The sequence below is a fragment of the Vipera ursinii genome (genome assembly GCF_947247035.1).
Source record: "Vipera ursinii genome assembly, chromosome: 1".
Classification (NCBI taxonomy): Eukaryota; Metazoa; Chordata; class Lepidosauria; order Squamata; family Viperidae; genus Vipera; species Vipera ursinii.
The window spans coordinates 345168846-345185528 of record NC_139512.1 but is presented as its reverse complement, the minus strand read 5'-3'; the positions used below and the strand labels follow the sequence as shown (position 1 = coordinate 345185528).

General features: G+C 41.6%; 1 protein-coding gene across 1 annotated transcript in view; it reads right to left on the bottom strand.

The window, feature by feature from the left end:
• The window catches only part of LOC310650820 (autism susceptibility gene 2 protein homolog), a gene marked incomplete at both ends in the record, with an annotated part of 430057 nt that overhangs the window by 16843 nt on the left and 396531 nt on the right, over positions 1-16683 (bottom strand). The window contains one exon of the mRNA XM_083379585.1: positions 14564-14665. Coding sequence (XP_083235711.1) covers positions 14564-14665 — 102 coding nt within the window. The remainder of the gene's footprint in view (positions 1-14563; positions 14666-16683) is intronic.

The window sequence follows — 16683 nt, the reverse complement described above, 5'->3', positions numbered from 1 at the left end:
TTGCCAATTGTGCCAGTGCAGATAGGACAAGCAGAAACAACTGGAGACAGGTAACCCCATATGCTCCTATGCCATGTAGGATTATGTAGATGATAACCAGCAATTTGAATAGCACTTAAAAACGCTCTGATAGTTAGCGGTCATCACTACTGTAAACTTCTAGATCTTCTAGAATCATTGCCCTGCTAGTTGCTTTTGGCAGAGTCGGGTTCCACTGAAAGAAATTGTTCTGTGACTTGGCAATCCTTCTGGATCTATGGTTCCTGCTGGAACAGCAGGTAGAGACTGTGGCCAGAGATGTGTGTACCAATTGCAGACCTATCTGGACCAGGCAACTATGCCATCAAGGACTCATCCTATGTGGGGCTACCTCTGAAGATGAGAAAAAACAGCAGCAACTGGATTGAAAACAGGGGAAAAGCTCAATTGCAGAGCAATGTGCAATTTGTGGTCGCCACAATGCTTACTACCAGAATTTCTGGTCCAATTCAAAATCTTGTCTATTACCTTTGAAGGCCTATACAGAGCAGCACCAGGAAAGTTAAGGGAACAGCTAATCCAGAGTGGATCTGCCCATCCAGCGAGGACATTTAGAGTTGAGTTGAGTTGAGTTGAATACTACATGGTGACACAGTGGTTAGAATGCAGTACTGCAGGCTAATTCTGCTGACTGCCAACTGCCGTCAGTTCAGCAGTTCGAGTCTCACCAGTTCAAGTTTCACTCAACCTTCGATCCTTGCGAGGTTGCTAAAATGAGGACCCAGATTGTTGGGGGCCATATGCTGACTCTGTAAGCTGCTTAGAGAGGGTTGTAAAGTACTGTGAAGTGATATACAAGTCTAAGTGCTATTGCTATTATTTGGCCAAGTGTGATTAAACACACAAGGAATTTGTCTCCAGTACAGAAGCTCTCAGTCTGCATGCAAAGCCACAGAATAATGATAATAATATTGTTATTGTTCTTATCAATCTTATTGATATTGTTCTTCACCTATAGAGTCTTGCCAGACTAAAGCAACTGGCTACATAATTATAAATTTACTCTTTGAATTGATAGGGAGGGGTCATCTTAACCTTCTTCCTGCTTACCAAATTTTCCAAGCTACACTTGAAACATCCCCTCCCTCCACGGACTCTAGACTACATTCCATGACAGCTATATTTGTGGAAGTATTCTATTCTAATTTTACTATAAAGAGTTTCATTGCTAGTACCTGAAGCTATTAAATGTCTTTTAATATTATTTTTAGACTGTACACTATCCAGGATCTTAGGACTGACAATATGGAAAGCTTTTAAATACATGAATGCATGCACACATCCAACATCCTGTCATTCCAAGCCCAATCGGAGGCAGGCTTGTTAAAAATTCAACTGAAAGTATAAATCTTAAAGGGTAGCTTGGGGCTAGATTATTTACCCCTGTATTTTCCATGCAGAGCCAGATGTTGTCTAAATTCCCTATTCAGCTGTTCTCACCTAGTCAAGCAGAGAGGCAGAAAAGGCAGGTGAGGGGCATGGTGATGATGATGAGGAGGAGGAGGAGGAGGAGGAGGAGGAGGAGGAGGAGGAGAAGGAGAAGGAGAAGGAGAAGAAGAAGAAGAAGAAGAAGAAGAAGAAGAAGAAGAAGAAGAAGAAGAAGAAGAAGAAGAAAAAGAAGTAGAAGAAGAAGTAGTAGTAGTAGTAGTAGTAGAAGAAGAAGAAGAAGAAGAAGAAGAAGAAGAAGAAGAAGAAGAAGAAGAAGAAGAAGAAGAAGAAGAAGAAGAAGAAGAAGAAGAAGAAACAACACACCTGGCACTTATAATACAGTGATTTCCTCATCTCCCCAAGCATTTGTAGAACCACTTAGTTGACTAGGGGCTTTATTGCTGTTACCGCTGTTACCACTGTTACCATGAGATGCATCTGTAGGATCATTTACTCAAAAGCAGGCAGATGATGAAAGCAGCAAACTCTGTGCTGTTTATACCAGCACCCTGACTCACATGCACTTAGCAAAAGAGCCAAACATGCATCACGCCACTGCAATGCTATTTTTTTCCATTTTAATAGTTCTGCAGATAATGATGCTTTCCAGTAATTTCTTGTGCTTCATAGCTGCTTTCATCAACTGAGATATTTTCCAGCTCCTCATTTAAATATTTGCATCATATCTGTATATGTGCACATACGGAAAGAAACACACACACATATGCACACACCCACACATGCCTAATTTGATTTAAGTGGTGGCATATCTGTTCATGGGTGATCTGAAACTACAAAGAGTAAACAAATAACATCTGGGTGAGTTCTTTAATAAGACATATCTTCAAAGAAGCGTGAAGAGAACTTCCATCCTTCTGGCAAAAACAAAAATCCAGACATAATTCAGTACTGAATTCATAATTGATTACATTTTCAGCCCAAGTTGCCATACACTTTATCAATCATGATTTAGTTTAACCCAGCTTGAACTGTAAACAAATCTAGCACATCCTGGATCATTGTTTGTTTATGATGTTTATATGCCAACAATTCCCACAAGTTTTAGGTGGTTAACAATGTAAACAGATAAAATAACCCTCAATCTTGGTGGAGCAGTGGGCTAATGCCTCCCTAAGTAACACCAGCTGCCTGCAATTAGTGGAGGTTCGAGTCCCACCAGGCTCAAGGTTGACTCAGCCTTCCATCCTTCCGAGGTAGGTAAAATGAGGACCCAGATTGTTGGGGGCAATAAGCTGACTTTGTAAAAATGCCGATGGGGGGGGGGCAAAAGCCCTAATAAGCAGGCATATACATAGAATGGAGGCTATTGCTAAGCACATTGATTTGTGCTTCTTAGATTGTAAGCCGACCTGAGTCTTCGGAGAAGGGCGGGATATAAATGGGGTTAAAAAAAAAACCAAATTAGTAATCAATGCAAATTCTGAAGCATCAGTGTCATCGGAGTATTATCTATATCAGTCTATCTATCTATGCATGTATCTACCTAGCTATGTATTTCTAGCTATCTAGCTATCATCTCTATCCATCCATCCATTCACCCATCCATCCATCATCCATCCACCCATCCATCCATCATTCATCCATCCATTCACCCAGAATCAAGATCAAGTGAAGTACTAATACCACTTTACAATGCTTTGGTAAGGCCACACCTGGAATATTGCATCCAGTTTTGGTCACCACGATGTAAAAAAGATGTTGAGACTCTAGAAAGGGTACAGAGAAGAGCAACAAAGATGATTAGGGGTTTGGAGGCTAAAACATATAGGGATTGGTTGCTGGAATTGGGTATATGTAGTTTAATGAAGAGAAGGGTGAGGGGTGACATGATGGCAGTGTTCCAATATCTCAGGGGCTACCACAAAGAAGAGGGAGTCAAGCTATTCTCCAAAGCACCTGAAAGCAGGACAAGAAGCAACAGATGGAAACTAGTCAAGGAGAGAAGCAACCTAGAACTAAGGAGAAACTTCCTGACAGTTAGAACAACTAACCAGTGGAACAACCTGCCTCGAGAGGTGGTGAATGCTCCAACACTGGAGGTTTTTAAGAAGAGACTGGACAGCCATTTGCCTGAAATGGTATAAGGTTTCCTGCCTGAGCAGGGGGTTGGACTAGATGACCTCCAAGGTCCCTTCCAACTTTATTATTATTATTATTATTATTATTATTATTATTATTATTATTATTATTATTATTATTATTATTATTATCCATCCATCCATCCATCCATCCATCCAAGAATCCTCAAAGAGGGATGTGCAATACACTCACTGCAATACACACATTGTTCCTGGGCTACCTTATTTTCTACCAGCTGCAGTTTCCAGATGTTTTTCAAGGACCTCAAGTAAGGCATCTTTCATTCATCAAAACATGGAAGTAATTCAACCATGAGTGACTGTGAGCAGGTCTCACAGTCCGGGAAAGCTCCCAATTGACACATAAGATGTAATTGCACAAAAGCTCTCTTATTTATATCTGTCATCTGCTCTTGAAACAAGAATTATTATAATAAGAAGCTGTGGATCACTTCTGAATGGTGGGATCCAGTGATGGAATTTTCCTGGAATCCATAGGCCCACAACACCAAACCCACTCTATTTTGAAGAATGAAATTTTGTTGTTTTTCATGCAGATCCTGAGAGCTTCTGAACACTGGATCAGCACTTTCATGTGCTCTCTGTTCAACCCAGGATGAGAAGTAAAGCTGGGTATCATTTGCTTATTGATGTTAACAGATGGCCTCCTCCAGCATTTAAGTTGAATGTTAAAGTGAATTGGAGAGAGGACAGAGTCCTGAGGCCCTCTACAAAGCAGAAGTCACCATTACTACTGACTGGAACTGACCATTCAGTAGCAGGAAAATAATTGCAAGATATTTTTCCCCACTGTCATGTTTTGAGTAATCAAACAGTGTGACCTTCTGACTAAGAATGTCCAATTCCAGTCCACTTCAATTCACTGATGCCTAACATGTCAATATATAGCAATGTCATCTGTCACTGTGTTCAGCGTTCCTATCTTCAAGCTTGTTATATTCCTTCTTCCTGCTGTTATACAATCTTTGAAGGTTCAGATTTTCTTTTCTTGCATGTCATCTTCAGCAACTTGACATCCCAAAGGCTTTAATCTAGCCATGTCATAAATATCATTAGTTCTTTGAAAGCTTCTGAACTCTCTCAGTGGCCTATTGAATGACACCCAACCGGAAGGGTCCATCTTATGACACTATATTATCAGTCACTTTATCTTGTATATCCTTGTAGTCTTCTTGGTAAAATACAGGAGTGCTTCACCATTGCCTTCTCCTGCTCAGTATGAGGCTTTGCCTTTTTCGCTGAAGTGATCATCTACCTTCAGCACCTTCCTATAATGCTGCTGCCTAAGATGGGTGCCTACTTTCAGGACTTAAATGACCCTGCTAGTAATATACTACTAGTATTATAACCTCTTAACCTATACTCCTGATGTTCTTCACTCATTCCTCCCAGGAACAGTATTTCCCAACTGATACTACAATGATGCAGCACAGCAGACATGAGTGACATAAAGAGATATGACATAAAGGAGAATACAAATTATTTATGATTTATTTATTTATTTATTTATTTATTTATTTATTTATTTATTTATTTTATTTTTATACCGCCCTCCGATATGCTCTTCTAAAGAGAGCTGTGAATCTAGAAGGACCCCCAAGTTGCGCGCCCTATCTATGGGGGGTAATAGCTCACCCCCTATGGCCAGAGATGGCATAATCAGAATTTCCTGGGATGCCAGCACGAACAGCCACTCAGTCTTGTCAGGGTTGAGTCGAAGCCTCTTCCTCCCCATCCAGACCCGGACCGCCTCCAGGCAGCGGGACATCACATCGAGGGCATCAATGGGGTGGTTCAGGGTTGAAATAAAAAGCTGGGTATCATCAGCATATTGATGATACCCAACTCCGAAACCACGAATGATCTCGCCCAGCGGCTTCATATAGATGTTGAACAGGAGAGGCGAGAGAACCGATCCCTGAGGAACTCCACAAATGAGAGGTCTCAAGGTCGATCTCTGCCCCCCTGCCAACACCGACTGCGAGCGTCCCAGAAGGTAGGAGGAGAACCACTGGAGAACTGTGCCTCCCACTCCTAACCCCCTGAGACGTCGCAGCAGGATACCATGGTCGATGGTATCAAAAGCCACTGAGCGGTCTAAAAGGACTAGGACAGAGGAGCAGCCCCTGTCCCGAGCCCGCCAGAGATCATTCACCAGCGCGACCAATGCCGTCTCCGTGCTGTACCCGGGCCTGAAACCCGATTGGTACGGGTCCAGATAATCAGCTTCATCCAAGAACAAAGGGAGCTGTTGCGCCACCACGCTCTCAACAACCTTCGCCAGAAAGCGAAGGTTGGAGACCGGACCTACAGTATTATATACTGTAGGTACCACATATGATCACCAAATGCTTCTGAAACAATGCAAATGGGAAAAAAAATCTGCCTGTAGATACATTTCCATCACAAGCACTGATGGATATTCTCATGCAGGTCACAGTTATCCCAAAGATGCTTTTTCACAAGGCAACTGGACTTTCTTGTTTTTCTTTGAAGGCACTTCGCCTCTCATCCAAGGAGCTTCTTCAACTCTGACTGGGTGATGGTTGAAGTCAGAGTTGAAGAAGTGAAGTATCTTCAAAGAAAAACAGGAAAAACAAGAAAGCCCAGTTGCCTTGTGGGGAAAAAAGCATCTTTGGAAGAAGCACTGATGATGTTACCTAGTTTGGGTAATAAATGTCTGCAAGAAAACATCCAAGCTCCAAGAGCACCAAGGACCCCTCAGTCATGAGTAGCTACAAATTCATACTCTGGTAAATGGACACAAAAAAAGTTTCAAGTGGACTGGGATACAATTTTGCAAAACATTATGACAAAACAGACTTGAAATTATATTGCATGTGAAACTGACATAGATTAAAAAAAATGGTCTATCTAAATTATGGGTGTCCAAACTTTGAGTTTGCTGGAAACGTATCGAGTGAAGACGAATTGTTTTGGGCTATGTTTACAGTATAATATGTCATATAGTTAATGTATAAATCACACAATAATATTAAAAGTTTACAATCTTGTTAAGATGCATTACTAGGTATCCAGGGCTGTATGCAGCCTGTGGGCCATGGGTTGAACACGCCTCATCTAAACAGAATAGAGCGCTATTATATTGAAGGCTACATTTTTAGAACAGATATTTAGAGAATAAAAGAGGAGATTCAGCCATCAGATTCAGTCTTGCAAATTTAGCTGGCCTGAATATTTACCTGAATTACATGGGTGGGATAGAGTGAGGGAGATAAAAAAAACAACAACACCTAATTGATCAGCAAAACCTGAAACACTCAACTGGAAGTTAACCTGAATTTCACACACAATATATCTGGCAATATATTTATTTCTGCTACTTTCTGCTGGGGGTGTGGTGATCTCATTGTCATATGAAGAGGGGTTAAAATCATACTTTGACAATGCTTTTGTTGTATGCAAAAAGGAGTAAAAAGTTAATCCTTGATATTCTTAGACTATGGCTAAGAAAAAAAAAATATCCAGGTTTTAATTTCCTCAGAGCAACTGTTAATCGATGTTAACAGTACTGAGTTAGATATGTGACTTACTACATAAATCAGATTCTCAAGCTCCTTTAATTATCTACTCTATAGGAGCGCAGTGGCTCACATGGTTAGGACCCTGAGCTGACAATCAGCAGGCTTGGGTTCAAGACCCAGTTGCTGCCATGGACTGGGATGAGCTCTCGTCACTTGCTCCAGCTCCTGCCAACCCAGCAGTTCAAAAGTCAGTGATGTGAGTAGATAGATGGGTGCCACTTGGGTAGGCAACTTAATAGGGACATGAAAGGACTCCTCAACTGGGCATCCCCTGGGCAACAATGATGTCACTGGCTAATATTTCAGCCTGGAAATGCTTTGGTGCTCTCAATACAAGAGCAGCACCATCTACTCAATGCCCTTAAATCCAGATCCTTTCTCTAATTCCCATTTCTGTACCTGGCTTTGAAGTTGCTGAATTCTTATATGGGACACCTCCAGGAAATCTGACTTCAGAAATTCCCCAAAGAAGAGAATAGCAAACCAAAAGATACTTAGGTATTGTTGCCAGGAAAGCAACCATGACAAAGAGGGTTTGTATCAGGGCTTAACAATATGGAGCCCTATGGTGAAGCATTTTTCAGCCTAGTTCCATAAAGTTCTTGGATTGTTTTGTGATTCTCTCAACAATCGTTCGCTTCATCTCCCTGGTGTGGGGTACCTGTTCAGTCCATGCAACCTGCTACTTTAGAAATAAGAGTGAAGAGTGTCAAAAAGATTTAAAAAGAGGCAGAACATGAATCCTGCTCACAGTACAGTCTGCAAGAAACTATCCCTAAGAGTGACAGCAAATGGAAATTCACTTCTGTGCTGATCCTAGCACTTGGATCCAGAAGCTAAGAAGCTAAGGAATATTATAGAAGGCAAGACAATTACCGTACCTTCCCTGTAAAACTAGACAATATCTTCTAATCTTAATGTGACATTTAGGTTTGTTGTTGGTCATTAGATTTATATCCCACTTTCCTTGCCCAAACGCAGGACAGGACATAAGCCAGGCTCAGAAAGAGTTGATAATCTCACAGCATCCCAGGAACATCTGTTACTCCACAGGTATCTATCTGCAGAGCATGTCAAAAGTCAAGACAGTGGCTGCATGTGGTCGCGTGCGTGCATTCGCACAGGGCCGCGAGCATGCGTGTGCCAAAAATGGGTTGGGGCTAGCGCCCGCGTGATACTCATTAGCCCTGCCCCATCTTGTATGGCGCAGCACCTTCTTTTTGTGCCCCACAGTGTGGCGGTGGCCATTTTTGCATCTTGCAGCACCGCGGTGGCCCTTTTTTGTGCCCCGTGGCATGGCAGCATCCGTTTTTATGCCTTGCAGCACAACAGTGGCCCATTTTCATGCCCTGAGGCGTGGTGGCAGCCCATTTTTGTGCCCCAAGGCACAGTGGCGGACCATTTTTGTACCCTGCAGCCACGGCACTAGCGCATGTGAGGGGGTGTGCACACATACATGCGCACACTGCCCAGTCTGTCCCGTGGGCCGGTGGCTAGCAAGCCACAGCCCACTACTAGGCCATGGCCCACAGGTTGGGCCAGGTCATGGTTGTCCTGAAGGTGCTTTTTCAAATAGCAACTGGACTTCCTTTGCTTTTCCTTGAAAATGTTTCACTTCTCATCCAAGTAGCTTCTTCAGTTCTGAGGTTTTTCATTCTTTCTCAGCAGATGACTCAAATAAATCACCCAAACAAAAGTGAATAGCCCCTATCTGCTTTTACTCTCCACAGGATTTCCTTTTCTGAGCCTTAAGAGGTAATGTAATTCCAACGTAGCACTAAAAGCAGAGTTCATATGTTATCCTAAGATACAGTGTGGTTTGTTTGGTTTTAGCTTCGCATCCTATGCATGCCTCCCATTCCTGGCTTAACAGAATGCAATTAAATAATCCATGACTGAATATAACGCCAGCCATATAATTCTTGTATCCCAGTGAACAATATCCTGTGGCATGTCCCATATTTCATTAGCTCCAACAGCCATTTTTCAGTATTCCATTAGTAAATTCCATATTATACCAGAATATTTGAGAACTGATATGTATCTATAAATAAAGCTTTAAAAAAGAAGTTTAAAAAAAAGAAGAGTGGAGTGGGGGAGGAGATGAAGCTCCAAGAAAAATGCATGAAAATACAAGTAACTCAGAGAGAAAGGGAAGACAAAGTTTGGTGGAACTCAATTCCTGGATGAAGGAAACAGAAGGAGCAGCCATCTTGCCTCCAAGCAAAATCTCAAGTGAATGAATTCCACTGCAGGCAAGGTTTTGATGAGACGAACCTGGTGACAGTGTTCTGCTTTACATAAAAATGGAGAGGGAGAGAACTGACAGCTCCAACATCTTCTGAACCCTAGGGCGGTCTTATCCAGAAAGCAGAAAACAAGTTGTCAGTCCCACGAAAGCAACACAAATGGAAATATAGCAAGGGGGAGCTGGAGGTTGAGAGAGAATAAGAAAAGCAAAGGAAAGGGCCAAGATACCCTGCGTGGAGTCATCCCCTCAATGCTGTTGACTAATTAATTGGCCTTAGTCTACCACAGGGTAAAATTTTTCTGCCTATATATCTATTTCTGAGAATGGCTCTTCTTTTTGCTCTCTCAACATTTCTTCCCATGTGCTGCAGGCAGAAGGAAGGAAGATCAAATCCATCTTTGGTAAGAGCTGCAACCCATTTTCTGAATAGAGGCTAGTTTTAATGCTTAGGTCAGGGGTCTTCAAACTCGGCACGCTGGCTGAGGAATTCTGGGAGTTGAAGTCCATGAGTCATAAAAGGGCCGAGTTTGAAGACCTGTGGCTTAGGTCAAGGAATATCTCCTAACTGAATAGTGGCAGTCCTCGACTTAACAACCATTCATTAGTGCCCACATTACAACAGCATTAAAAAAGTGACTTACGGCTGGTCCTCACACTTACGACAGTTGCAGCATCCTCATGGTCACATGATCAAAATTCAGGTGCTTGGCAACTACTGGTAGCATATGTTTACAATGACTGTACCATCCTGGGGTCATGTGGTTGCCACAAGAAAAGTCAATGGGGGGGAACTAGATTGCTTAACAACCGCATGAGTCATTTGGCAACTGTGGTGATTCATTGAACAACCAGGCCAAAAAAGGTTATAACGTTGGGCATGACTCACTTAAAACTGCAAGGGAAATTCAATCCCAATTTTTTTTTTTTATTACATTTATATACCGCCCTTTCCTGAAGGACTCAGGGCGGTTTACAGGGTGATTAAAAAACCAAGATACAAAAGTTAAAAACAAATTTAAAAAATTATATTTGTCCCTGCATAAATAAAACCCCAGTTAAAATAAGATTAATCCTCAGCCTGGGCCAGAGAGCTCGAAGAGCCAGGTCTTCAGGCCCCGGCGGAATGAACGGAGGTCGGGGGCAGTCCTCAGCTCCACTGGCAGCTGGTTCCAAAGGGCAGGCGCCCCCACTGAGAAGGCCCTATCCCTGGGTGTTACCCGCCGGCAATCTCTTACCGGTGGCACCCTGAGAAGACCCTCCCTGTGGGAGCGCACTGGACGAAGGGAAATTGATGCCGGCAGCAGGTGTTCCCTCAGATATCCCGGACCCAAGCCATTTAGGGCTTTATAGGTCATCACCAGCACCTTGAATCTCACCCGGAGGGCAACCGGAAGCCAATGCAGCTCACGGAGTAGAGGTGTTACATGGGAGTATCGGGAAACCCCCATCACAACTTGCGCGGCCGCATTCTGCACCAGCTGAAGCCTCCGAGTGGTCCTCAAGGGCAGCCCCATGTAGAGAGTGTTGCAGTAGTCTAAACGGGAGGTCACGAGCACATGAGTGACTGTGCGTAGGGCATCTCGGTCCAGATAGGGTCGCAACTGGCGCACCAGGCGAACCTGGGCAAAAGCCCCCCTGGTCACGGCTCCTATATAGTCTTCAAAATTGAGTCGTGAATCCAGGAGGACGCCCAAGTTGCGAGCCCTATCAACGGGGGGTAACAACAATTGTGGTCATAAGTCAAGGACTGCCTGTCATCCTTGTTATTGGGTTTGTGCCACTTAGCCAGCCAACAGCTGGTGTCTCTTTTAGAGCTAGGTTAGAGATTTAAAGTCATAATTCACCTGCCACCCTTAGGAAGGTTGGATATCTACAATGGCTACTACAACCACAGTCTGTTCCAAATACGCCTACTGACTGTACTGAACCTCAGTAGATATATTTTCACTCTCTTAAAGTCACCTCTACTAACAAGCTATTATCAGTCAATGTTCCTCTTCATGTCACACTTGGCACATCTCAGTGTCTCATTATCTAGTGCTGGTTAAAAGCACAAAAGCCATGAAAGATAATTCTCTGTCCATCAGAGAAAATTTCATTGCCTGGGGAAAAAAACCACTGTGTGGGTCAAGCCACTTCTGGAAAGCAAAGCTGTGGAGGTTGTTCCTATCCTTCTCACTGCAATCACAGTGATGTTCCTACCCTAATCACTATAATCATTGATTAATTAATAATTCATCCATCCATCCATCCATCCATCCATCCATCCATCCATCCATCCATCCACTCGTTTTATATATTGTCTTTTTATGTAGGTGAATACTCAACTCTATATGGTTTAGGGATGAGTATGTGTGAGATTTTAGGGATGATGGGAAAATAATGGAAGGAGGGTAGACATGAACTCTCAAGAGACAGAGGCAGGTTATCTCAAAAAAGACAACTCAATCCAGAACACTGTTTTTCAACTTTAGCAATTTTAAGATGGTCAACTTCAGCTCCCAGAATTCTCCAAAGGGGAAAAGTGGTAGAAGAAATATGAAGGGAAGGTGAAGGTGAAGGTGAAGGAAAGGAAAGGAAAGGAAAGGAAAGGAAAGGAAAGGAAAGGAAAGGAAAGGAAAGGAAAGGAAAGGAAAGGAAAGGAAAGGAAAGGAAAGGAAAGGAAAGGAAAGGAAGGGTAGGGTAAGGTAGGGTAAGGTAAGGTAAGGTAAGGTAAGGTAAGGTAGGAAAAAGTAAGGTAGGGTAGGGTAAGGAAAGGAAAGGAAAGGAAAGGAAAGGAAAGGAAAGGAAAGGAAAGGAAAGGAAAGGAAAGGAAAGGAAAGGAAAGGAAAGGAAAGGAAAGGAAAGGAAGGGTAGGGTAAGGTAGGGTAAGGTAAGGTAAGGTAAGGTAAGGTAAGGTAAGGTAAGGTAGGAAAAAGTAAGGTAGGGTAGGGTAAGGAAAGGAAAGGAAAGGAAAGGAAAGGAAAGGAAAGGAAAGGAAAGGAAAGGAAAGGAAAGGAAAGGAAAGGAAAGGAAAGGAAAGGAAAGGAAAGGAAAGGAAAGGAAAGGACGCCTGAAATAGTCTCCCCTTTGGGGCCTGAGAAATGTTACTCAGGTGAATTAAAACGTTATTTTTAGAAAAATAAAAATTGATTAAACAAATTGGCACTTCCATTTTAGCTTCTCAGGATTTACCAGCATCCCTGATTTCTTTTTCCTACATCTCTCTCTTGTTTTGTTTGCCAGGCTAATTCCTCTGCCTTCCTCTGTTGACTTTTAAATTCAGGTCCAATCCTTTCCCAAGACTATGAGTAAAACTGACATGAGGCATCAAGTCAGACTGTTGGGCAGACTCCAGGAAAAATCTTCTCCAGTCCTGCCAACTCAAGTTGGAAACTCAACCTTGGTTAGAGACTTTTGTTGGCCATAACTAAAACTGAAGTCTTTCCTGGGAATAAATGAAAGCTGCAACTTTCAGTGAGTATTTTTACTATAAGAACTAGGGAAGCTGTTAAATAAGACACAGCCCTAAATATAGTAGAACCAAGGTTCAATCTTGGTGTCTCTTTCTTCCTTTTGTACGGCCTAGCAGGATGATAGCCTCAGACTTTGAGTCTGCAATCTGCACAATGCTATTGCATTGTACTGCGCAAAGGGATGTCTTCTTCCAATAACATCTGTCCAGTCAATAACACTGAGTAAAGCAGACTCATACCGAGTCCCTGTCTCAGGAACTGTTATATCAATAGCACTTAGACTTACATACCACTTCACAGTGCTTTATAGCCCTATCTAAGCAGTTTACAGAGTCAGAATATTGCCCCCAGCAATCTGGGTCCTCATTTTTACCAACCTCGGAAGGGTGGAAGGCTGAGTCAACCTTGAGCTGGTGAGAACTGAACTGCTGGCAGTTGGCAGAATTATCCTGCAATACTGCAAACTAACCACTCTGCCACCATACTGTATGTATGTATTGCTATTGCAAATGGACACCATCAAAACTGACAAGAGCCAGAGTACAGAATAACTCAAAGAAGTAGTGCAATCTTTGCAACCCAGAGAATAACTGATTTCAGTCTTTGCTATAAAGCACATTCTCTCCTTTCCCTTAACTATATATTCCCATTGATGGAGCCATAACACATTGTCTCTAGTGCCCATTCTCCTTCCTAGACAAGCTGCAGGAAAAAAATGATATCCTTGCAAGAGGTGGGCTATTATTGTTATAATAAGCACCACATTTAAAATTGTAGTTCAGAACTATTTTTTCCTTTATTTTTTTTTAAAAAATCTCTACCTCAGCAGGAGGAAAACTTAGATTATTTGTTTTAGCTTGGCTCGCAAGATATTTATCTCATTATACAGGCTTGTTGAGTCTCTCAGTCAATGTTACTAGTGAGCTAGAGATCTCGAGAGTTTGAAGAAAAGCAGATTTAATTTTTTGCTGCGTAAGCAAAGCAGGCATGCAATTATTATTAGCAGAAAGACTGCCAACTGCTCCAGCAGATGACACCGTCCTTTTGTGAGTATGGATTACAAGTGTTCACACCATATTTAACCCAAAGCTATCAGTTATTGTGATTTTAATGCTAGTCTTACAACTTTAAGACTTTGCTTTTCCAAACCCTAACCATTGAGATCATGGCCAAACCAACATTACTCATGAGTACTACACTTCATCCTGTTATGATCAAACTGATACTTTTCACAAAAATAGATACAGTATAAGGCTGCATCTCACCAGTATTGGTCATCTATAACTGATTTTCAATGGCAGGTTGACATTTAGTTCTCATGGCTAATAAACATTCATAGTAGGCCTCCTCCCCAATGAATATACACATGGTCTTCAACTTATGAACACAATTGGGACCAGAGAAGTTGTAGTTACAGGGAGCAATTAAGCAAGACATCATGTGATGACAATTTATAATCCTGCCTGATGGCTTCCCCATTAACTTTGCTGGGAAGGTCGCAAATGTCAATCCCATATTGTTGCCTTTATAGCATCATAGCTTTTGTTAGGTTAGCTTTTGTTAAACTTATTGATTTGCAAAAATACCCTGGAAATGACTCTGAGGTTGAGTCATTAGCACTGGAACAATAAGAGATGTCTTTGACTCATAGTTGTTTTTCCCCCCAGATTGGCTTAAGTGTCCATATAAGTATCTAAAGCAGTACACTGCAAAAGTCACACTTACGTCGCTGAGTCTCTCTCTCGAGCTGCTCCGATGAAATCCTTTCGATTCTCCACTTGCACTTTCACTGTCACTGTCTCGGCAGCTGTTTTGGCCTGGATTAAGCTGCAGAACAAAAGAAAGAAATAAAAGTTTACAGTCTATCTAAGAAAGATATTTGAAGGCATCCATTCTAGCCTGGAGATAAAGCACAACAGTCGCTCTATCAAACCATCTCTTGGTTTTAGCTCAGTAATTCTGTTGCCTAAGGCAAAAAGTGAAATAATATCCATTCATAGATATTAATTGAATCTTTTTTTCCAGCTTTAATAATGATAAGCTATTATTCAGCAATTTTGAACATAATTTGGGGGTGAAAGGAAGGTTATGTGGCAGACTGCCTTGTTCTTTTCATGTAATTCCCAGGGCTTTTTTTCCTCATAGAATGCTCAGAATTGCGTTCCGGCACTTTTTTTAGAAAAAAAAGCTCCCTCTATTTGGCTTTAGGAGTAGGCAATCTTGGCTCTTTTTTATGACTCATGGACTTCAACTCCCAGAAATCCTGAGCCAGCCACGCTGAGGGGAAAGAGAGAGGTTTTCAAGCTGAGCCATGCTGGCTCAGGAATTCTGGGAGTTGAAGTCCTTAAGTCATAAAAGAGCCAAGGTTGCCTACCCTGCACTAGAGGAGGACATTGAAATTATTTACAAGGTTACTTCTTTAGGAACTAAACTTTTAGAATCTAAAACAGCTAATTCAAAAAAGCCAACAGGAAAGAACCTCACATTTTTCATCTGCATCTGTCTTTTGGAAGGTAAAATTAGATAACAAAATAATCTATTTCCTACGTTAACATCTCTGCAATTAAATCAATAAAGGTAGGAAAGAAATGAGAAACATTTTTCTCAATGTAATATGTCTAATTTCACTGATACTAAAAAAAATAGTATATTTTGTACACTCTTGAAAACTATTTTGAATCTATAAACATCTATTACAACTAAACCAGTATAAATTAAACAATTCTTAAGAATGAAATATTCTTAATTTGGACTTTACTTTTACTGTTTGGACTGTTGTGTATTTTGAAAAATAGATTATTTAGAATCTAGTTATGTTACACTTCAGTCTTTAAATAATTAACCTAGTATATACATAACAATATATGATGTTTTCCATGGTGAGCTTAACATCAATAACAACATTTATTAAAAAGGCTAAAATAATTTCTGGTGGTATTATCTGTACATCTTCATTTCTGCTAATGTTCCTGAACTCTTTTAAACAGCTCTTTCTTGTCACAAATTTTGTACCCCATTTAAAACTTGGATAGCATCAATCGACTGCTCAGTAGTAATTTGGAAAAAATGCAGTTCTGTGATCAAGTATGTGCTCTGTACACAGAAACTTTCACATTTAATCTTTGAGATCTCCAAAAAATGCTGGAAAAACTCTTGCCAAGAAATCTGATAATCCACTGCCAGATATTATAGACAGCCCCAGACTAAAAATGTGAGCTATGTTCTTTCATAAAGGATTTTGTGACTCAAAGTGTGGGATGCAATCAGAGGCTAAATGCCACCGAATTCAGTGCAATATACAAGGAGAAATGTATTGGATTGCATTTTTCATCACGGAGAAAAGCTACCTAGGTAGTCACTAAAGAGTCAACAATGACTTGATGGTAAGTAATCATCATCATCATCATGGCTGTGAAAGTTGGACCATAAGAAAGGCTGAGTGCCAAAGAATTGAAGCCTTTGAACTGTGGTGCTGGAGAAGACTCCTGTGAGTCCCTTGGACTGCAAGGTGATCAAACTGGTCAGTCCTAGAGGAGATCAATCCTGACTGCTCTTTAGAAGGCCAGATCCTAAAGCTGAAACTCAAATACTTTGGCCACCTAATGAGAAGGAAGGACTCACTGGAGAAGAGCCTAATGCTGGGAAAGGTTGAGGGCAAGAGAAGAAGGGGATGACAGAGAATGAGGTGGCTGGATGGAGTCACTGAAGCAGTAGGTGTGAGCCTAAATGGACTCCAGAAGATGGTAGAGGACAGGAAGGCCTGGAGAAACATTGTCCATGGGGTCGCAATGGATCGGACATGACTTCGCAACTAACAACAACAACAATCATCATCATCACACTAG